The 22,900-nt window shown below is 45.6% G+C and overlaps 1 protein-coding gene across 1 annotated transcript in view; it reads right to left on the bottom strand.

Annotated features, from left to right (window-relative positions):
* Window positions 1-22,900, bottom strand: part of LOC126235364 (uncharacterized) — a gene marked incomplete at its 3' end in the record, with an annotated part of 1,261,863 nt that overhangs the window by 803,969 nt on the left and 434,994 nt on the right. The window contains exons 8-10 of the mRNA XM_049944087.1: window positions 19,978-19,988; window positions 15,347-15,520; window positions 5,722-6,014 (exon numbers count right to left, since the gene is read on the bottom strand). Coding sequence (XP_049800044.1) covers window positions 5,722-6,014; window positions 15,347-15,520; window positions 19,978-19,988 — 478 coding nt within the window. The remainder of the gene's footprint in view (window positions 1-5,721; window positions 6,015-15,346; window positions 15,521-19,977; window positions 19,989-22,900) is intronic.

The following is a 22,900-nucleotide window of genomic DNA, read 5'->3' on the forward strand; positions in this document are numbered from 1 at the left end:
TAGAAGAAGTGAAGAACAGAATAACAGCCACCATAACTTCAGTAAAAGAAGATACATTGTGTAAAGCTTATGACGAATTTAGCAATCAGCTAGATGTTGTTCGTGCTGCTGCTGGTGGACACATTGAGCATTTGTAATAGGATAGCTAAAACTTTAAAATTTTGTGAGTGTTTTGCAGTTCATCCCATGTTTGTGCTATTTTTTTATCAATAAATATGGAGTTCCTAAATCAGATCATTCTTTCTGAAACACTCTTTACATAACGTTTTGTTGAGGACTATGGGAACCGACTTTTGCGATATATTCTCCAGGAAGTGTCACTATGTGAATCATTAAAGGGAGGAAGACTAGAATTCAACGTCCCGTCGACGGCGCGCTCATTAGGGACGGAACACAGACGAAATGACGGTGAAGGATATTGGCCGTGCTCTTCTCAGGGGAGCTTAGAGACATTCGACTGGAACGATTTAGTGAAATCTGGGTGATCCGATGGGGATTTGAACCGTCGTCCTCCCGAGTGCGAGTCCAGTGTGCTGACCACTATGCCACCTCGCTCGGTATCACTTACGGAACGGGTGTAATTCTACAAGTTTGTGTAAGATCCAGATATTACGTCAGTTGTTTTGTTCTTCAGTGTGGGATGAATCTCAGCCAACACTCGCCAGTATTGGTTCCTACCACAGCTAAAAATATTGCAACATGTCACTTTCTGTACGACTAAATGAGATTTTTTTTTAAAGAAAATATTCAAATGTGTGTGAATTCCTAATGGGCGAAACTACTGAGGTCATCGGTCCTAGACTTACTCACTACTTAAGCTAACTTTTGCTAAGAACAACATTCACACCCATGCCCGAGCGAGAACTCGAACCTCCGGCGGGAGGGACCACCCAATCCGTGACGTGACGCCTCAAACCGCGCGGCCACTCGGGGCAGCAAAGACATTCACTGGTGGCTGTTATGAGATGAAAACCACATCTGTAAGTGACTGCTTGTCCATTGTCTTTCTCTGGATTGCGCTCGGCTATAAGAATGACAATGTCTGAATCTTTAGTACCTTTACATAACAATATGCAGGGTATTTTTTCCACCGTGTACAAACTCTAGGGGTTGATCGATGGCAGGATACGGAACAAAAGAGGCCTAAAGAACTCATGTACGGAAATGCATGGTATCCATGCTAGAGACCATTCATTCAATCATACTTTGTTGTAGCAACTGCGGTCTACCATGCAGCCCCAGTTACGGTATGCATGGTTTCCTCCTAGAGGGCAGGATTGTTCCTCATACGTCATGTCCTAGCGTCCTCTCCTGCCGTAGTAACTCGTTATGCTGTATGCGATTCACCTCTGTTGCTGACTCACCTTCTAGTGGGTGTGATACAGCGTTGTACACAATGGTTCCGTTTCGTATCGAGAGCTTTCCGACATGGTGTTTACTTACAGAAAGGCAAATGGCGACGAGCGGTGGCCAGAAAGGTTGTATCAGGAGACCCATTCCCGCCAACAACAACCATAGTATTCAACGTTTGCAACGGTGTTTCGCCGTTTGTCTGAGACAGGGTCGTTTCAGGAAGCAGGAAATCTCAAAGGACCTACTCGAAATATTCGGAGTCAGACTTAGAGCAAAATGTGGTTGGCATTGTGGAAGGCGACCGCCGTGTCAGTGCCAGGCAGTTGGCCCGCCAGTACAGGGTAAGCCAAAACTGTTATTGCCCTTATCACTTACAGTGTGTGCAGGGCTTACAGACTTTCCACATCAGTAGCAGTTTTGTCACTGATTTCTTCTCTAGGCAACCACGATTCCTGGATTTGTGTCACCCATCCTATTCACACATGAGGCCACCTTTACGCGGAGTGGTATCTTCAGCTTTCATAACAGTCATCTGTGGGATAGTATGCACAACCCCCAAGTGTGGTGACAGCGAATAATCACCATCGGTGCGGCTGGGATGTGTGGGAAGGGATAACTGGGAGCAGTCTTCCTTCCACGTCTCCTAACAGGCCGGAACTATAGGCTTTTCTTGCTGGTAACTTTGTCTCCCCTGTTGAAAGCAGTACCATTGATTCGAAGAGCAGTACCATGATTCGAAGAGTTATGTGGCTGCTAGATGATAGTGCTCCAGCCCACTTCGCCATTAACGTCCTGAAACATCTCAATCGTGTCTTCCCTCGTCGATGGATCGACGAGTTGCATGGGCTATTCGTTTCTATTTCTGGTTATGGGGCCATCTCAAAAGTATCGTGTATGCAGAGCCTATTCCAGATTCGGGAACACTGGAGTAGCGTATTCATTTTGCTTTTGACACGGACGATGTGAATGTGTGAGAGCATTCTACGGCGCGTACACGCGTGCGTTGAGGCACATGGAAGCCATTTTCAACACATACTGTAATTGTGACTGCATGATATAGCGCTTATTAGACCGCAGTTTTTGTAACAATGTATGATTGAATAAATGATCTCTAGCGTGGAAACCACACTCATTTCCGGACATAAGTTCATTAGACATTTTTTGTTCCGTATCCTCTCATCGATCAATCCCTGGAGTTTGTACACGGTGGAAAAAATCACTCTGTATCATTGTATTAAGCTTACCCACTACGAATGTTGAAGCACACGTTAGTGTTTATTAACTGGATATAAATACAGATAATTGAGATAGCCACTTGCGTAATAGTTGTTATTATCATAAACTAGTTTTCGAGCCTTTTCAGGTTAGTCTTTCGATGGAGCATTCAGAAGTTATATATATATATATATATATATATATATATATATATATATATATATATATAGCTCGTTTGAAGCTGGGTACTGGCTTCTGGCAGTATGGGTTTTATTGTTGATATCCTACCTCTCAGCTTCCATTTTCAGTACCTAAAGGCCACTGAACCAGTCACTATTCATTATAAACCTTCCGCGTCGCCACAAATTCACCAGTGTCTAGCATGGACATGTGATTTACTGCACGTGTAAGTGATTTATGACGAATTTCACTAGCGAATGTTAAAATGGCCACCTTCTTGAAGCGACACTAATGACTGCGGTTGAACATCACATATTTTTCATACCGCTCGCATTTGTGTAATCCCCTCTAAATGAGAACATCACTGTATGAGGCATTATTTAGTGGAAACAAATAATACAAAATACACACTAAGAAAAAAAAAGCGACGCATACGAGTGAATTTTCCGAATGGGACGGAAATTGGTAGATGCGATGTGCATTTACATACAAATGTTTACAATTTCAAAAAAATTGACGATTTATTCATTAGAAAGGACGTCTCAAATTGAGCAAGTGAGTAACGCGTTGGTCTACCTCTGGCCCTTATGCAAGGAGTTATTCGGATTGGCATTGACACATAAATTTTGGTTGTCCTTCTGAGGGACATCGTCCCAAATTCTGTCCAAAGGCATGATAGATCGCCAAAGTCCCACGATGCTTGGAGGGCCCTCCTCATAATATTCCAAACGTTCTCGATCGAGGAGAGAGACAGCTACCTTGCTGACCAAAGTAGGGTCTGGCAAGCACGAAGACGAGCAGTTGAAACCCTCGCCGTGTTCGAGCGGGAGTTATCTTCCTTAATTATAAGCTCAGGATTGCTTGCCATGAAGGGCAACAAAACCGGTTGTAGAATATCGTCGCTATGCCGCTGTTCTTTAAGGGTGCTGTGGATGACAACCAAGCGGTCTTGCTATGAGAAGAAATGGTACACGAGACCATCATTTCTGTTTGTCAGGCTGTGTGGGAAGCGAGAGACAGGTTGGTATCTCACTGGTGTCCTGGACGTCTCCAGACACCTCTTCGCCGGTCGCCAGGGCTCACTTCGATGAGGGACTCATCTCTGAAAAAAGTTCTTCTCCAGAGATTCCAGACCGTAGACACACACAGACAGCGTTGGGATACTAGCCTGACTGTCACTTGCCATAGGGACCGACAACGAGGGATGATGGTCTGGGGGTGCCATTTCGTTTCGTAGCAGGACACCTTTGGTTGTCATCCACAACATCCTAATGGCACAGCGGTACGTCGTGCGCTGAACTGATGCACCAGTGGAAATATAGGTGGGTCAGGTCAGTCGAGATGACATTTCAGTCACGTAATCACCGTGGTCGAGCTCTGCCCATATGACCATGAATCCGAGGAAAAGGAGCAAAGCAATCATTGGCGACAATCAGATTAACTACCACCGAGAAGGGCGAAGACGCTACCGTTATCAAGGAAGGGAATGTTGAGAGTTTTTCGGGGAATTACATGATGTGGTGCTAAAAGATTACGGCAAGACAAAGTATCACTGCAGGCGCACCAAGAGGGAAGTTTTTCTCCACGACAAGAAGCAGTGAAAACTATCTGAGCAACCACCACTGAGAACGCCAACACACAAACATCATCAGGCAAAGTGTTTTCTGGGCAAGATGTTTCGTTGGAACTTCCATGGCTTGATGCTAACAGATTATGCTCGTGAGGATCAAACCGTCTGTACTACCGAAATATCCTGACAGCATTACGAGAGGCTGTCAAAACAAAATTTCGTAACAAGCTGTCCAATGAGGTGATTTTGCACTACGACAATGGGCAATGAAAACAATTAGAAACGAGCGAGGTGGCACAGTGATTAGCACACTAGACTAGCATTCGAGAGGATAACAGTTCAAACCCGCGTCCGGCCAGAATGATTTAGATTTCCCGTGATTTCCCTCAATCGCTTCAGACAAATGCCGGGATGTCTCCATTCAAAGGGCACGGCTCCGCCCGTTGTGGCCGGGCGGTTCTAGGCGCTTCAGTCCGGAACCACGCTGCTGCTACGGTCGCAGGCTCGAATCCTGCCTCGGGTTTGGATGTGTGTTATGTCCTTAGGTTGGTTAGGTTTTAGTAGTTCTAAGTCTAGGGGACTGATGACCTCAGATGTTAAGTCCCATAGTGCTTAGAGCCATTTGAACCATCAAAGGGCACGGCCGAGTCCCTTCTCTGTCCTTCCCTAATTCAATGGGACTGATGAACATGCTGTTTGGTCCCCTCTTCAAAGACAACCAACCAAACAAACAATTATATTCACCACCTCTGAGAAAGTGATCATGAGGCAAGGTGATGTTGAGGGTTTTTTGGGACTACCATGGTCTGGTGCTAAGAAATTTTACTCTGAAATGGCAAACCGTCAGTGTAGAGTACTGCAGAAATTAACTGACAAAGCCGTGAAACGGTGTCAGGACGACGTGACATGGCAAGCTGTACTGTGTTGTGACTATGCTCCACAACAGTGTCACAGCTCATACGTGTAGGACACAGTCACTTGCCGTTGCTTTTGTCTATTAAAAACTGAATTCCCTGTCATCCAATGACTTCTTTCTCCTTACTCGGATCGGAAAGCCATTGCATGGCAGGTATTTCCTGAATGTAGACCAGATGATTTTCGAGGTGGAATGTGTCGTGAACATTCCAGATGGACACTCGTACAACCAAAGAAGTCGAACGTTTCCTGAGCGACGCAGGTAGAGACTTCAACAACCAAAGAGGTGGAATATTTCCTGAACGGCCCAGACGGAGACTTCTGCAACCAAGGTCTGTGTCAAGTTATCCACTGTTGGTGAAAATGTGTCACTGAAGGGTGATTTGTAGAGAAGGAGCAGCACTATCACCAAATCTTGGTTGAGGCTTTAAAACCTCTATGATTGCGCCTGGTATACGAGAAGTGGGATGTGATGGAGCGCCACCAACCTGCTGTTGTTGCTGCTGCTGGTCGTGGTGGTGATGGTGGTGGTGGTGCGCGGGCAGCGGCAGCAGCGTGGCGGGCCGCGGCGACATGAGCGGGCTGGACTTGAGAGACACGCTGCGCCGGCCCGTGTCCGGCGTTGCGGCGCCTGCCCCCGCCGCCCCCATCGCCACTGCCGCCCCCGGCCGCAGCAGAGAGTCAGCGCCTTGGCTCTCTAGCGACAGCGAGCGCTGCCGTGGCGTCGGGCCGGGCGGTGGCGGGGGGCCCACGGTGCTCCCCAGGCGGCGGCGTCGGGCACCTGCGTAACAGTGCCGGGGTCAACAACTCCACGAAAGGAATCTGCCTAGAGGCCAGTAGCTGGCTGCATACTTGGGTAGCGAGTTCGTCTGTGAGCAGTAACTACACTTTCAATTGCACATATGACGAAACTATCATCACTAATGCAATGTGTAGTTACACTGGCCACCAATTGGAACCTTCTTTTCTGCATCTGGTTTCTATCTGGTTTGCTTACCTATATCTGAGATACTCAATTCTATGTAGATTTCTCTACTCCACCACATTTCCGAGATATAATATAACAATATTTTATTTGTAGCAGACTGTGAACATCGTTAAACCCAAAGTACGAATACCATAACATAACCCGTAAATTATCCAGACACTGCCATACGGTATCAAAACAACATCCTCTTGTACAAAAAGTAATTAACTACCATAAAACTAATAATAATTAGAAATTTAATGCGTTATGAAAAATTATTTTAACAGATGAGGCCATTATTGATTAGTCCATTTAATTTTTTTTTAAAGATACATCTAAATTTACATGATTACTCTGCAATTTACATTTAAGTGCTTGGCAGAAGGTTCATCGAACCACAATCATACTATCTCTATACCATTCCGCTCCCGAACAGCGCGCGGGAAAAACGAACACCTGAACCTTTCTGTTAGAGCTCTGATTTCTCTTATTTTATGTTGATGATCATTCCTACCTATGTAGTTTGGGCTCAACAAAATATTTTCGCATTCGGAAGAGAAAGTTGGTGACTGAAATTTCGTAAATAGATCTCGCCGCGACGAAAAACGTCTTTGCATTAATGACTTCCATCCCAACTCACGTATCATATCTGCCACACTCTCTCCCCTATTACGTGATAATACAAAACGAGCTGCCCTTTTTTGCACCCTTTCGATGTCCTCCGTCAATGCCATCTGGTAAGGATCCCACAACGCGCAGCAATATTCTAACAGAGGACGAACGAGTGTAGTGTAAGCTGTCTCTTTAGTGGACTTGTTGCATCTTCTAAGTGTCCTGCCAATGAAACGCAACCTTTGGCTCACCTTCCCCACAATATTATCTTTCCAACTGAAGTTGTTCGTAATTTTAACACCCAGGTACTTAGTTGAATTGACAGCCTTGAGAATTGTACTATTTATCAAGTAATCGAATTCCAACGGATTTCTTTTGAAACTCATGTGGATCACCTCACACTTTTCGTTATTTAGCGTCAACTGCCACCTGCCACACCATACAGCAGTCTTTTCTAAATCGCTTTGCAACTGATACTGGTCTTCGGATGACCTTACTAGACGGTAAATTACAGCATCATCTGCGAACAACCTAAGAGAACTGCTCAGATTGTCACCCAGGTCATTTATATATGTAGATCAGGAACAGCAGAGGTCCCAGGACGTTTCCCTGGGGAACACCTGATATCACTTCAGTTTTACTCGATGATTTGCCGTCTATTACTACGAACTGCGACCTTCCTGACAGGAAATCACGAATCCAGTCGCACAACTGAGACGATACCCCATAGGCCCGCAGCTTGATTAGAAGTCGCTTGTGAGGAACGGTGTCAAAAGCTTTCCGGAAATCCAGAAATACGGAATCAACCTGAGATCCCCTGTTGATAGCGGCCATTACTTCGTGCGAATGAACTTCAAGTTAGATGAGTTAACTCGTGACACGGACGCTCGTCTTTTTAAGATATCTCACTCTCTCTAAATGAGACTCAGCAGTGATCCATCGTTATTGAAGGATTGCAGAGTCCTTGATAGCGATGTTACATGGTAAGAATATCTTGGTGTAATTTTTCTACCTGTTGATTGTTAACAGTACCAACAGTTCGGTGACAATCTTGCCTAAAAATCCGTGAACAATGATTCTGAAATAAGTACAAGAACGGGACCTGATATTCGTTTAGCATCAAAGGTTTCATGAATCAACAATTTTCTGACTTGTGGGTCAATAAACACTCCAAATGGCTCTGAGCACTATGGGACATAACATCTGAGGTCATCAGTCCCCTAGATGTAGAACTACTTAAACGTAACTAACCTAAGGACATCACACACATCCATGCCCGAGGCAGGATTCGAACCTGCGACCGTAGCAGCAGTGCGGTTCCGGACTGAAGGGCCTAGAACCGCTTGGCCGCAACGGCCGGCAATAAACACTCCCTCTTCCAACTTGGCTCTATTGATCTTGGGAAAATTTCCATATGACAGACAGCTTCACTCTGTTTAACAACAGTTTACAAAACTAAGTATCCATAATTGGTGCAACAACTTTTAAATCGCAGCTGATCGTTAACTAATGATCTTTATATCTTATGTCATCTAGCAGCAGGACCATGCTCCTTTTTTAACTTCTAAATGAGTCAAAATTAATGATGTAAATTTATTATCATTTATATGTTGAATATACAAAGATATAAATAACAAAATTTCCTAAAAATTTAAAAATGTCTCGAAAACATTTCGCGAAACCACATTTTTAAGAATACCTTTTCATTCTAGTGCCAAAAATACAAAGGGTGCAAAATGGTTGTTGACCAGTATTATAGGTAAATGACTGGTATGAGCAAATCATTGAAAAAAGTTCTGCGTAGCATCTGTAAATTAACTGAACATCAGAACTTTGAATTAGATCCGTTATGAAGTCTGCACATTGTGTCAGGCAGTTTTCATCATCAAGAAGCAGAGTAAAATTGTACTGCCTTAAAGAGTTACCCACCTATTTTATTGGTAACGATTTTTCAAAAGTCGAACAAAAAATTGTGGGTACTCCGAGAAGAGATGTACACCAATTATGGGCTCATGCGGACGATTCACTGCCGACTGTACGTAGAATACGTTCTAGAAACTTAGAACATATTCTGAGTTCAAAGAGACTTCTCGAACAAAATGTCGTTCATGCCAAATGGCATGGATTCCTCAAACACTGGTCATCCTAAATTTAAATCACTCACATAACGTCCTGAAAGCAATGTGTCAAAGGAGTTATGTACAAGCAGTATTTCTTGACTACCTACAAGCATTTTAATCGGAAACACATCAACGCTTACGAAGAGAAGTGTGATAATGAAAGATACAAAACAATATTTTTGACCGGATTGAGGCTTTCTTGGTAGGGTGTATGGAGAATCATCGACAGAAGTAGAATAGCTTCAGGTGTGCACCAAGTAATCCTGTTGGGAACTTTGCAATTGACGTTGTGCCTTAATTACCAGACCGATAAACTAACCTTGATTTCCAGATGATGTAGCGATCTACAGTGAAAAACTAGCTGAAGAGTATAAATTTATAAATCTTAGTACGTTATCAAAGTGGTGACTTGTTTTAAATGTCCATAAATATGGACTTTTCCACTTTTCAAGAGGGAAAAAAATAGTATCCTCAACATCAAGAGCTACAATTGAATGGCTCAGATGGTTCAAATGGCCCTGAACACCATGGGACTTAACTTCTGAGGTCATCAGTCCCCTAGAACGTAGAACTACTTAAACGTAACAAACCTAAGGACATCACACAGATCCATGCCCGAGGTAGGATTCGAACTTGCGACCGTAACGGTCGCGCGGTTCCAGACTACAATTGAAATCAACTCATGCAAATATCTGAGGGATTGAAAATGGAATGTGTGAATTCCTAAAGCATAGACGGCACCTCCGAAACGGCACCAAGAAGGCACCAACCCGCGCGCCAACGGAAAAAGCTGCCAGCGCCCCACGTCCAGGAAGACAGAATTCATCACGCTCTGTCAACGCTGATTTAACCAGCCGGCCACCGCTGGTCGGTCCAGGTTGGTCGCAGATTTTGAGCGCCTCAGTACTGAGTAATAGGAAGACGTTACTTAGCCTGCGTTCTGCGAGTAGTAATAGCGAGCTATGAAATTGCACGTAGGAGGCACAAGAAGATAATCTTCTTTTCTGTTTCGAAATAAAGTGTTCATATAATCTTCGAGTGTTTTGTATAGATGAGTCTGGATTCCTGCCACCGGCCATCCTAACTTCTCTACTTCCTTGTTTATGACGGTGCTGACTCCCACAGTAGCCGACACAACATCTGGAGCGACGATTCCAGAACCAACGCTGCCTTCACTGTGGGCCGCTCCCTCACAGCGCGTCAGTAACATTTCTTTCTCTCTCTCTCTCTCTCTCCTCTTTCAGAGGCTCATGCTACTAACTGTGTTCTTTCTTTTGCATTACTTCTATTTACAATTTGTTGCGGAGCTTCTCTCATTAAACTGGCCTCTAGGCTGCCTCCATGCCGCCTGCGCATACGGTTGCTGGTAGCTTTGATCTAATGCAGTTCATTCAGTTTCAGAGCCAACAAGTGTCGCAGTTGGTGACGCTTGTCCTCCAGCTCATTCATACATAAGCTGGTTCTGCATCGACTTGTCCACATCAGCCAGCCACATCCACGGCACCACCTCTATGCATTCCACTTTTCTGAGCTTTCAGTTAACAACAAGAGGAATGAAACGAGTAATGCGACCAGCTTGATGCAAATTGTGTTACGCATCAAGTGCAAGGCATTGTGAAACTTTCTCGTCTCTTGTCAAAGGCCGGCACAGGAGTTTACCAACTTGCTCAGAAGTTATTCCCGACTAGTAGGCCGGAGTTGCTAGTTTTTAAAGATTTTGTTTCCGGCCTCATTAATTATTACGAGGATCAGGTAGAGGTTGCTGCAGTTACAAGTTCTTTCGACTGCCGCAAAAGCTAGAACAGATATACTGTCAGTGGGTAACTGAACTTCAGGGTTTGACGCGAGAGTTGCAAGTGAACTTCAAGAATGGCAAGACAATGGTGTTACTGCTCCTGTCGAGGCTAGTCAATGGGCTTCTCCTTTAGTAATCTTACCGGATCCTTCTGGAAGACTTCGTCTTTATGTTGACTTTAAATCCACTGTGATTCCCCAACCAATAATATTTAATACGTATCCGTTGGCTCGCCCTGAGGAATTAATGGACAGGCTTGGTGCAAGTCGCTATTTTTTTTAAACTGACTTACGCGATGCGCATTTGCAAATTCCTCTAGACGAGGAGCCACAGAAAGCGTTTATGGTGAACACATATTTAGGGTTGGTGAAATTCTTGCGGGTACTCTTTAGCAGCGATGCTCGTCTGTCATATTCCAACGCTGCGTAAAGCAGCTTAATGCAAAATGTTCCATTCAGTTGGTTTGTTGGTTTGTAAGGTAAAACGACTAAACTTCAAGGTCATGAGTCCCTCCATTCTGTTCAAATTAGTTGGACGATACTGTGGTGTAAGCACGTACACCGCAGTAACATATTGATAACCGTCGTACGCTTTTTCAAGTACTTTTAGCTGCAGGTTTGAAGTATTGCCGAGACAAATGTGCCTTTTTCAGACTGAAATCCAGTTCTCAGGCCATGATATTAATAGTCAAGATGTACATCCCCTTCAATCATATTTAGTGGCCATCAAGGATCTCTCTGTTCTGCGGAACGGGACAGAATTACAGTCAGTTCTCGGGAAGTTGAAATATTATATCCGGTTTATACCCAACGCAGTCAAGGTCGCGGCTCCGTTACATCGTTTGCGCCGAGGAAATGTGTCTTTTGTTTGGACGAAAGAGTGTCAGGATGCATTCCAGAAACTTAAAAATCCCTTGTTGAATGACAGATGCCTTGTCGTTTCGATCTCGCTCAGCCTGTGGTTTTAGCAGTGGACGCTTCTTCGTACGGAATCTGAGCTGTGCTCTCGCACAGATTTGGTTCACAGGAAGGCCGATTGCTTTCGCTTTCGTTTTACCTAGTGCCGGATCATAAGCCACTTCAGTCTTTGTTTCATCAGTCCACACCTGTTCCGCCATGCGCGGCTGAGAAGCTGCGACGCTGGGCTTTGATACTCGTATTATCAAAGTATCAGTACGAATTGGAGCACAGCACTGTGTGTTAGTGAAACATGGACTTTGGGAAAACCGGAACAGAAGAGAATCCAAGCATTTCAGATGTGGTGCTACACATGAATGCTGAAAGTTGAATGAAGTGAAAAGGTAAGGAATGAGGAGATTCTGCGACCATCGGAGAGGAAAGGAATATGTGGAAAACACTGACAAGGAGAAGGAGCAGGATGATGGGGCATCTGTTAAGAAATCGGGGAATGACCTTCATGGTACTAGAGGGAGTTGTACAGGGCAAGAACTGCAGAGGAAGACAGAGACTGGAGCACATCCCGCAAATAACTGAGGACGCAGTTTGCAAATGTTACTCTGAGATGAAGTGATTGGCACAGCAGAGGAATTCGAGGGGGCCGCATCAAACTAGTCAGAAAACTGATGACTCACACTTTGGACAGATGACGTCACTGTGTCGCGCTTGTGCTGAGAATCTATTTGCCTCTTTTGGAACACTCGTTGGCTTACTGTGGTGGACTCTTTTAGTAAATATTCGTTTGCAGTGCCCATGAACTCGACTACGTCGCGTAGAACTATTCAGGGTTTGTCATCTATTTTTTGCTTGGAATGTTTGCCTGAGGTATTGGTTACACACAACGGACCACTGTTTGCGGCACAGGAGTTTGAACATTTTTGTGCAGCCAACAGCAGCAGTGCTCCGTTTTATCCTCAGTCAAACGGGGAAGCTGAACGATGTGTGAGTACGTTCAAACAACAGATGAACAAACTACGTGCTTCCCAAACACGGAACCAAGCGCTGCTGCTCTTCCTCGCAACGTACCGCTCCCAGCCCTGTGACGGTCCATCGCTGGCGGCGCTTTTACACTTTCTGCGCCACCGCACGCTGCTCCAGTTGATGCAACCATCGCAGCGCAAGGCGCCTCCCACGCTCCGCAAGTATCGCTTTGCGACCAATGATTCTGTTCTTTTCAGAGTTTTTGATCGTACCAGGTACTGGAAAGAGAACCGATTCTTCAAAATCTTTGCGCGTGCGTGTATTGAATTCAAGGTCCTGCCGAGTTTCTGCGCCGCCATCTTCCACAGATTTTCTGTCCCCAGATTCGCATCTTACTGGGATCATGTGACCGGCGCTGCCGCCCCCCGGTTACCTCTTCGGCGCCGCCTGCGAAACCAGTGGAGCTTGACCCATCACCTTCGTCGCCGCAACAGCTTTACTTCCCGGCGCCTGCTGAGGACCCGGCGCCGTCTTTGTCATCGTCATCGCTGCCACCGCCGTCATCGTCACCCACTCCGATTTTCGTCGGACCAGCTCAGGAAATGGGTGGATGTCCTTTCCGGGGTTTTCCGATCGGGTTCCCCTCAGAGCCCTGGGAGGATGTCGGAGCGCGGGCAGATACTGGTCACACAATGAACAAGAATCATCATCATGAAAGGACCAGAAACCATCGGCGTCCACAGTATATCTGGTGCAGTCCATCAACACAATCCCAACAGTTCAGTTGAAGGGCTGCATCAGATGCACCACACAATTTCTTTGGACGCTGACGATTTCTGAACATTTTATAGTGATAATTCCTGTTCATTGCTTGACCACCAAATGATGCAGAGAGCCTGAAGGTGGTGGAGGGGACCACCCAAACCGGTCACAGATACGAAATAAAAAACAAACACAAAGCTGAGGGTATTTGTTATAACTTCATGTAAATTTGTCAGCTGTTGTCTCAGTGCCCACTTATTTTTGTTTTTTTAAAGAAAATAGCCACATGCCTTGTATGTCGACACATAATGTTCAGTAGCGAATTAGCGAAACGGCCATGGTGATGAGTTAGTGCCAGCAGTACCTGCCACCTGTAGATAGTGCGTCGACAGCATGCAGGTAACAAAGCAGTTGTATCCAGTAGCGAGACGTCATAGTGACGACCAACTGACACCAATACCTTCCTTCCAGTTTTAGGTAGTGCATCAACACTGTCCCACTACTCACATGACATCAGCATCCAAGATATGCTGCATACTCATATATGGAGGAAGACACTCGCTGGCAGCAATGGGCGATGAGACTACAAGCACAGTGGGGGGGTCTAAGAGCAGTGCGCAGTTGCGATACAGCTGTGGCAATGACTCACAGGCAGCAGTACCTTCCACTTGTCGTAGTATCTCACTACTCAAGTTATGCATGCTTTCAAGACGTGCTGAGATAATGGAGGTACTGCGTGATGACTCACCAGTGGCACTAGGTGAGACGATGGCGAGATCATTAGAAAGTTCAGTATGTAGTGTATATAGCGATGTTGTTGTTGTGGTCTTCAGTCCAGGGACTGGTTTGATGCAGCTCTCCATGCTACTCTATCCTGTCCAAGGTTCTTCATCTCCCAGTACCTACTGCAACCTACATCCTTCTCAATCTGCTTAGTGTATTCCTCTCTTATTCTCCCTCTACAATTTTTACCCTCCACGCTGCCCTCCAATACTAAACTGGTGATCCCTTGATGCCTCAGAATAAGCCCTACCAACCGATCTCTTCTTCTAGTCAAGATGTGCCACAAACTCCCCTTCTCCCCAATTCTATTTAATACCTCCTCATTAGTCATGTGATCTACCCATCTAATCTTCAGCATTCTTCTGTAGCACCACATTTCGAAAGCTTCTGTTCTCTTCTTGTCTGAACCATTTATCGTCCCCGTTTCGCTTCCATACAGGGCTACACTCCATACAATTACTTTCAGAAAAGACTTCCTGGCACTTAAATCTGTACTCGATGTTAACAAATTTCTCTTCTTCAGAAACGCTTTCCTTGCCATTGCCAGTCTACATTTTATATCCTCTCTACTTCGACCACCATCACTTATTTTGCTCCCCAAATAGCAAAATTTATTTACTACTTTATGCGTCTCATTTCCTAATCTAATTCCCGCAGCATCACCCGATTTAATTCGACTACATTCCATTATTCTCGTTTAGCTTTTGTTGATGTTCATCTTATATCGTCCTTTCAAGACACAGTCCATTCCGTGCGGCTGCTCTTCCAGGTCATTTGCTGTCTCTGACAGAATTACAATGTCATCGGCGAACCTCAAAGTTTTTATTTATTCTCCATGGATTTTAATTGCAACTCCGAATTTTTCTTTTGTTTGCTTTACTGTTTGCTCAATATACACATTAAACAACATCGGGGAGAGGCTCCAACCCTGTCTCACACCCTTCCCAACCACTGTTTCCATTTCATGACCCTCGACTCTTATAACTGCCATCTGGTTTCTGTGCAAATTGAAAATAGCCTATCGCTCCCTGTATTTTACCCCTGCCACCTTCAGAATCTGAAATGAATGTGTAGCGATATGGCCTTAGTAGTGTCTCACTGTTAGCCTTATATTGCAGTTGTCGATACTGCGACAAAAATGACCCACTACTCACGATATATCCGCTTCCAAGACATGCTGTGTATATGACGACTCACCGGCGGCCGTTGGCGAGGTGACGGCGAGAGCGGAGGGAGGGTCAGCGGGGCTGGTGGTGATGGCGGGCAGCTGGTAGTGCGGCGGAGACAGCGACGCCGGGGAGCCCGCCCACGGCGTGCCGCGCCGCTGGCCAGTCAGCGGGGGCGGCGCCAGCGTCAGCGGCGACGAGGGGCCTGCGGGCAACACGGCTCAGCCTGCAGTCTCAAGTCCGCAGCACAGTAGCACTGTGACTGCGCTGAACTTCACATAAAACTACAGTAACAATCTCAGAACAAAATAGGAGTTACCAGGAAAAGCTGGTAATATACACTGAAGAGCCAAAGAAACTGGTACACTTGCCTAGTATCGTGTAGGACCCTCGCGACCATGTAGAAGCGCCGCAACACGACGTGGTATGGACTCGACTAATGTCTTAAGCAGTGTTGGAGGGAACAGACGTCATGAATACTGCAGGGCTGTCCATAAATCCGTAATATTATGAACGGGTGTAGATCTCTTCTGACCAGCACGTTGCAAGGCATCGCAGATGTGCTCAATAATGTTCATCTCTGGGGAGTTTGGTGACCAGTGGAAGTGTTTAAACTCCTGAAGCCACTCTGTAGCAATTTTGGACGTGTGGGGTGCCGCATTTTCCTGCTGGAATTTCCCAAGCCCGTCGAAATGCACAATGGACACGAATGGATGCAGGTGATCGGGCAGGATACTTACGTACGTGCCACCTGTCGAAGTCATAAGTAGACGTATCACTCCAACTGCACACGCTCCACACTATTACAGAGTCTCAACCAGTTTGAACAGTCCACTGCTGACGTACAGGGTCCATGGATTCATGAGGTGGTCTCCATATCAGTACACATCCGTCCGCTCTATAGAATATGAAACGAGACTTGTCCGACCAGGCACATGTTCCAAGTTGGCTCAAATGGCTCTGAGTACTATGGGACTTAACATCGGAGGTCCTCAGTCCCCTAGAACTTAGAACTACTTAAACCTAAGTACATCACACACATCCATGCCCGAAGCAGGATTCGAACCTGCGACCGTAGTGGTCGCGCGGTTCCGGACTGAAGCGCCTAGACATGTTTCATGTCATCAATGTCGGTGTTGACGGGACCAGGCGATGCGAAAAACTTTGTATCGTGCAGTCATCAAGGGTAACGAGTGGGCCTTCGGCCTCGAGAGCCCATATGGGTGATGTTTCGTGAATGATTCGCACGCTGACACTTGTTGATGGCCCAGCATTGAAATCTGCAGAAATTTGCGGAAGGGTTGCACTTCTGTCACGTTGAACGATTATCGTCAGTCGTCGTTGGTCTTGCTCCTACAGGATCTTTTTCCCGCCGCAGCGATGTCGGGGGTTTGATGTTATACCGGACTCCTGATATTCACGGTACATTCGGGAAATAGTCGTACGGAAAAATCCTCACTTCATCGCTACCTCGGAAATGCTGTGTTCTATCGCTCCTGAACCGACTATAGCACCACGTTCAAACTCACTTAAATCTTGATCACCTGCCATTATAGCAGCAGTAACCGATCTAGCAATTGCCCCAGACACTTTTTCTCTTATGTAGGTCGTCTTCTGCGATTTACATATCTCTGTATTTGAGTACGTATACCCATACCAGTTTCTCTGAGTCTTCAGTGTATAAGACATGGATGAACGAAGAGGGAAGAATAAGGATGGAAGACCAAGAACGGGGTGAAAACATGAATGTAACAAAGGTGAATGACCGATTACTGTTTGTTGGGATAACAATTTACAAGCGGTAGTCAATAAATAATGCAACAGTTTTCTTTTCTGAAAGCCGGTTAGTTTTACGATTCCTATACACCGTATTACAACCCACTGTTTTGGCTACAAAACTCTGTTGCCGCAGCGCGATTTACCGAGCGGTCTAGGGCGCTGCAGTCACGGACTGTACGGCTGGTCCCGGCAGAGGTTCGAGTCCACCTTCGGGCACGGGTGTGTGTGTGTGTGTTTGTCCTTAGCATAATTTAGGTTAAGTAGCGTGTAAGCTTAGGGACTGATGACCTTAGTAGTTAAGTCCCATAAGATTTCACGCACACAAAACTCTGTTTTTCAACATAATCTCCACTGAATGAGACGGCCACCTTCCAACACGTCCTGGAAGGGCGTGTTGATGATGATGATGTATGGTTTGTGGGGCGCTCAACTGCGCGGTTTTCGGCGCCCATACAGATTCCCAACCTTTGCTCAGCCCAAGCTCGCCACTTTCATGAATGATGATGAAATGATGAGGACAACACAAACACCCAGTCATCTCGAGGCAGGTGAAAATCCCTGACCCCGCCAGGAATCGAAGCCAGGACTCCTTGCTCGGGAAGCGAGAACGCGACCGCGAAACCACGAGCTGCGGACGGGAAGGGTGTGTTGTATACCCTCATGGTACATTCTACTGGTCGACGGTGGAGCCAAGGTGATGCTGCATCAATAACTTCTGCATTATCCATGTACTGTTTCCCGCAGAGTACATCCTTCATTGCACCAAACATATGGAAGTCGGAATGTGCGAAATTCGGACTGTAGGATGGATGAGGAAGAACAGACCAATGAAGCTTTGTGACTTCTTCTCGAGTACGCAGACTTGTGTGAAGCCTTGCGTTGCCATGCAGAAGGACAAGGTCATTTGCATTTTTGTGGCAAGTTACACGCTGAAGTTGTTTCTTCAGTTTCCTGAGGGCAGCATAATACATTTCAGAGTTGATCGTTGCCCCATAAGGGAGGACATCAAACAGAATAACTCCTTCAGAGTCCCAGAAGGCCGTCTCCATGACTACATTGGCGGAGGGTGCGGCTTTGAAGTTTTTCTTCGGAGGACATGCCATTTTGTTTACAGTTAGAAGTGATCAACTCATGTTTCATCTCCTGTGACGATGTTCGACAGAAAACTGTTACGTGGTGAAGTACCCAGTGGGCACCCACCTTTCAGTACACCGACTGGTGGGCGAACGAGTCAGCACTAGCAATAGAAGCGTCTAGTTGTGCAGCGAGGAGTCTGTTGTGATCGATAGATCACTTCAAACGGAGTGTACGCACGTTCCAACATTGCAGCAGTCAAAGCTGTGTGCACACGGGATATCCTACATGTTTTGTGCTGTCTTGTTGCGTAGATGACGAATGCCTCGCTCAATGACTCACCTTGCTTTTGTTCACTGCCAGCTCTCCGTAAACGTTCTGTTCGCTCTGCCATATCTGTAATCCTCTGTTTTGCCGCCAAAAGAAAGTCAATGACAGCTCTCTGCTTGGAACGCACCTCCGTTACAGACGCCATTATGAAGACTACGTTTAGCGCCGCCTTCTATCGGAACTTCATGAAACTATAGGGGCCGAAGCGGGAATACGCCACGAGGTCCCACAATAAGTTCCGCATTTTTCAAACGAAACTGGCGGTGAAAAAAAAAGCGTTGCATTACTTATTGAACCCCGAAAAATGGTAACAGCGCACGGCGGCCTCGTGATGCCAATTGAGGAGCTACTCGACCGAATAGTAGCGGTTTCGGTCAAGAATACCATCATAACGACCGGGAGAGCAGTGTGCTGACCCCAAGCCCCTCCTATCCGCATCCTTCCTGAGGATGACACGGCGGTCGGATGGTCCCGGTAGGCCACTCGTGGCCTGAAAACGGAGTGCTATTACTTATTGAACGTCTCTGGTATATGTAAGTTATAGGAAAATGCGGGTGACATACGAGGTGCGAATATAAAGTAATGAGACTGATATGAAAAAAAAGAAGGTTGCTTACCATTTTAGTCAAGTTTAGTGTTGTCTCCTTCAAAGTAGTTCTCTTCTGATTGCACACATTTTTTCCAGCGCTTCTGCCATTGATGCTAACATTTCTGGAACTCATCATCTGTAGTATCCTCCAAGACCCTCGTCACAGCTTTTTGGACATCTTGTTTTGTTTGAATATGGTGTCCCTTGACCGCCGTTTTGACTCTTGGAAATAGAAAAAAAGTCGCACGGAGCGATATCTGGTGAATAAGGTGACTGTGGTAGTACTGAAATTTGTTTTGAGGTTAAAAATTGCTGTTGTGGTGTGAGATTTTTGTTTACTATTTTTGCACATATCTTTCTCATACCAAGATCTTCAGTTATTATTAGACGAACCATTTCTCGATTGATGTTCAGTTCTTCTGTAATCATTTTCACGGATAATCTTCGATCAGATCGTATGAGTTCACGCACCCAGGCCAAGTTGACATTCGTCCATGAGGTTGATGGTCGTCCACTTCGGTCTTCATCTTCGACGTTCGTTCTGCCTTCACTAAACATTTTATGCCAACGAAAAACTCGAGCTCTTAACATAACCTCCTCTCCAAAAGCTTTCTGAAGCTTACCGTAAGTTGTCGTCGCGTTTTCACCCAATTTAACGTAAAAAGAAATGGCATGCCATTGCTCAATATTACGCGGTTCCATTTCCGTGACGAGAGACACAAACACGTGTTAACTTATTACAGCACAACTCACGACTGAGCAGTTGCATCGATGTGCCGCTTGGACTAGAAGCAGATTATAGACCAAGGTCAAAGATATTGTGCCCACGCAAGCCTGCAAGGTTGCCAAATCTTGCAAAGAAAATCAGTCTCATTACTTTATTATCACACATTGTACAATACTACAAGAAAGGAAGATCAAGAATTAAGAACTAGGATAAAAGAGGTGTAGCAAAGGCAAATGATCAACTACAGTTTATTGCGACAATTCGAGGAAAGCATATTTGACCTATAATGGAGAACAGAAAACTTGTCCGATGCATTCTTGAGAGTTCTCGAGTGCTCTGGAACCCCACCAGGTCAGCTTAAAGGCAACAATTCATAGGCGTCCTGCTAGATTTGTTGTCGGTAAGTTATATCAATGTATTGCGAACATTCTCCCCGAACTAAAATGAGAATCTCTGGAGGAAAGAAAAGGTTATTTTCGCAGAACACTAGTCAGAAATACGATATTGCAGTGCCTTTTGGTGCTAAGAAGGAAGAGGCACAGCGCGCGAACTAAAATGAGGATCCCTGGAGGCTAGAAGACGTTATTTTCGCAGAACACTAGTCAGAAATACGATATTGCAGTGCCTTTTGTTGCTAAGAAGGAAGAGGCACAGCGCGCGAACTAAAATGAGGATCCCTGGAGGCTAGAAGACGTTATTTTCGCAGAACACTAGTCAGAAATACGATATTGCAGTGCCTTTTGTTGCTAAGAAGGAAGAGGCACAGCGCGCGAACTAAAATGAGGATCCCTGGAGGCTAGAAGACGTTATTTTCGCAGAACACTAGTCAGAAATACGATATTGCAGTGCCTTTTGTTGCTAAGAAGGAAGAGGCACAGCGCGCGAACTAAAATGAGGATCCCTGGAGGCTAGAAGACGTTATTTTCGCAGAACACTAGTCAGAAATACGATATTGCAGTGCCTTTTGTTGCTAAGAAGGAAGAGGCACAGCGCGCGAACTAAAATGAGGATCCCTGGAGGCTAGAAGACGTTATTTTCGCAGAACACTAGTCAGAAATACGATATTGCAGTGCCTTTTGTTGCTACGAAGGAAGAGGCACAGCGCGCGAACTAAAATGAGGATCCCTGGAGGCTAGAAGACGTTATTTTCGCAGAACACTAGTCAGAAATACGATATTGCAGTGCCTTTTGGTGCTAAGAAGGAAGAGGCACAGCGCGCGAACTAAAATGAGGATCCCTGGAGGCTAGAAGACGTTATTTTCGCAGAACACTAGTCAGAAATACGATATTGCAGTGCCTTTTGTTGCTAAGAAGGAAGAGGCACAGCGCGCGAACTAAAATGAGGATCCCTGGAGGCTAGAAGACGTTATTTTCGCAGAACACTACTCAGAAATACGATATTGCAGTGCCTTTTGGTGCTAAGAAGGAAGAGGCACAGCGCGCGAACTAAAATGAGGATCCCTGGAGGCTAGAAGACGTTATTTTCGCAGAACACTAGTCAGAAATACGATATTGCAGTGCCTTTTGTTGCTAAGAAGGAAGAGGCACAGCGCGCGAACTAAAATGAGGATCCCTGGAGGCTAGAAGACGTTATTTTCGCAGAACACTACTCAGAAATACGATATTGCAGTGCCTTTTGGTGCTAAGAAGGAAGAGGCACAGCGCGCGAACTAAAATGAGGATCCCTGGAGGCTATAAGACGTTATTTTCGCAGAACACTAGTCAGAAATACGATATTGCAGTGCCTTTTGTTGCTAAGAAGGAAGAGGCACAGCGCGCGAACTAAAATGAGAATCCCTGGAGGCTAGAAGACGTTATTTTCGCAGAACACTAGTCAGAAATACGATATTGCAGTGCCTTTTGTTGCTAAGAAGGAAGAGGCACAGCGCGCGAACTAAAATGAGAATCCCTGGAGGCTAGAAGACGTTATTTTCGCAGAACACTAGTCAGAAATACGATATTGCAGTGCCTTTTGTTGCTAAGAAGGAAGAGGCACAGCGCGCGAACTAAAATGAGGATCCCTGGAGGCTAGAAGACGTTATTTTCGCAGAACACTAGTCAGAAATACGATATTGCAGTGCCTTTTGTTGCTAAGAAGGAAGAGGCACAGCGCGCGAACTAAAATGAGGATCCCTGGAGGCTAGAAGACGTTATTTTCGCAGAACACTAGTCAGAAATACGATATTGCAGTGCCTTTTGGTGCTAAGAAGGAAGAGGCACAGCGCGCGAACTAAAATGAGGATCCCTGGAGGCTAGAAGACGTTATTTTCGCAGAACACTAGTCAGAAATACGATATTGCAGTGCCTTTTGTTGCTAAGAAGGAAGAGGCACAGCGCGCGAACTAAAATGAGGATCCCTGGAGGCTAGAAGACGTTATTTTCGCAGAACACTAGTCAGAAATACGATATTGCAGTGCCTTTTGGTGCTAAGAAGGAAGAGGCACAGCGCGCGAACTAAAATGAGGATCCCTGGAGGCTAGAAGACGTTATTTTCGCAGAACACTAGTCAGAAATACGATATTGCAGTGCCTTTTGTTGCTAAGAAGGAAGAGGCACAGCGCGCGAACTAAAATGAGAATCCCTGGAGGCTAGAAGACGTTATTTTCGCAGAACACTAGTCAGAAATACGATATTGCAGCGCCTTTTGTTGCTAAGAAGGAAGAGGCACAGCGCGTCCCATAATTTCTCTTGTGTCCAGTTGCAGAATTGTACACGACGTTCAAATTCGTCGCCATGCAACTCCTGGTGCATAGAAATGTGGCACGGGTGCAATCGATGTTGATGTAGCATTCTCAACACCGAAGTTTTTGAGATTCCCGATTCTCGCGCATTAGCGGATTAGCCGCGACGGCAGCTAAAACACCTACTTGGGCATTTCCTTAAATAACGTAACTATCCGGCGAATGGTCTGGACACTTGGATAATGCGATTCAGGGTACCGAGCAGCATACATAGCACACGCCCGTTGGGTATTTTGATCACAATAGCCATACATGAACACGATATCGACCTTTTCCGCAATTGGCAAACGGTCCATTTTGACACGAGTAATGTATCACGAAGCGAATACCGTCCGCACTGGCGGA

The sequence above is a fragment of the Schistocerca nitens genome, chromosome 2, assembly GCF_023898315.1.
Source record: "Schistocerca nitens isolate TAMUIC-IGC-003100 chromosome 2, iqSchNite1.1, whole genome shotgun sequence".
NCBI lineage: Eukaryota > Metazoa > Arthropoda > Insecta > Orthoptera > Acrididae > Schistocerca > Schistocerca nitens.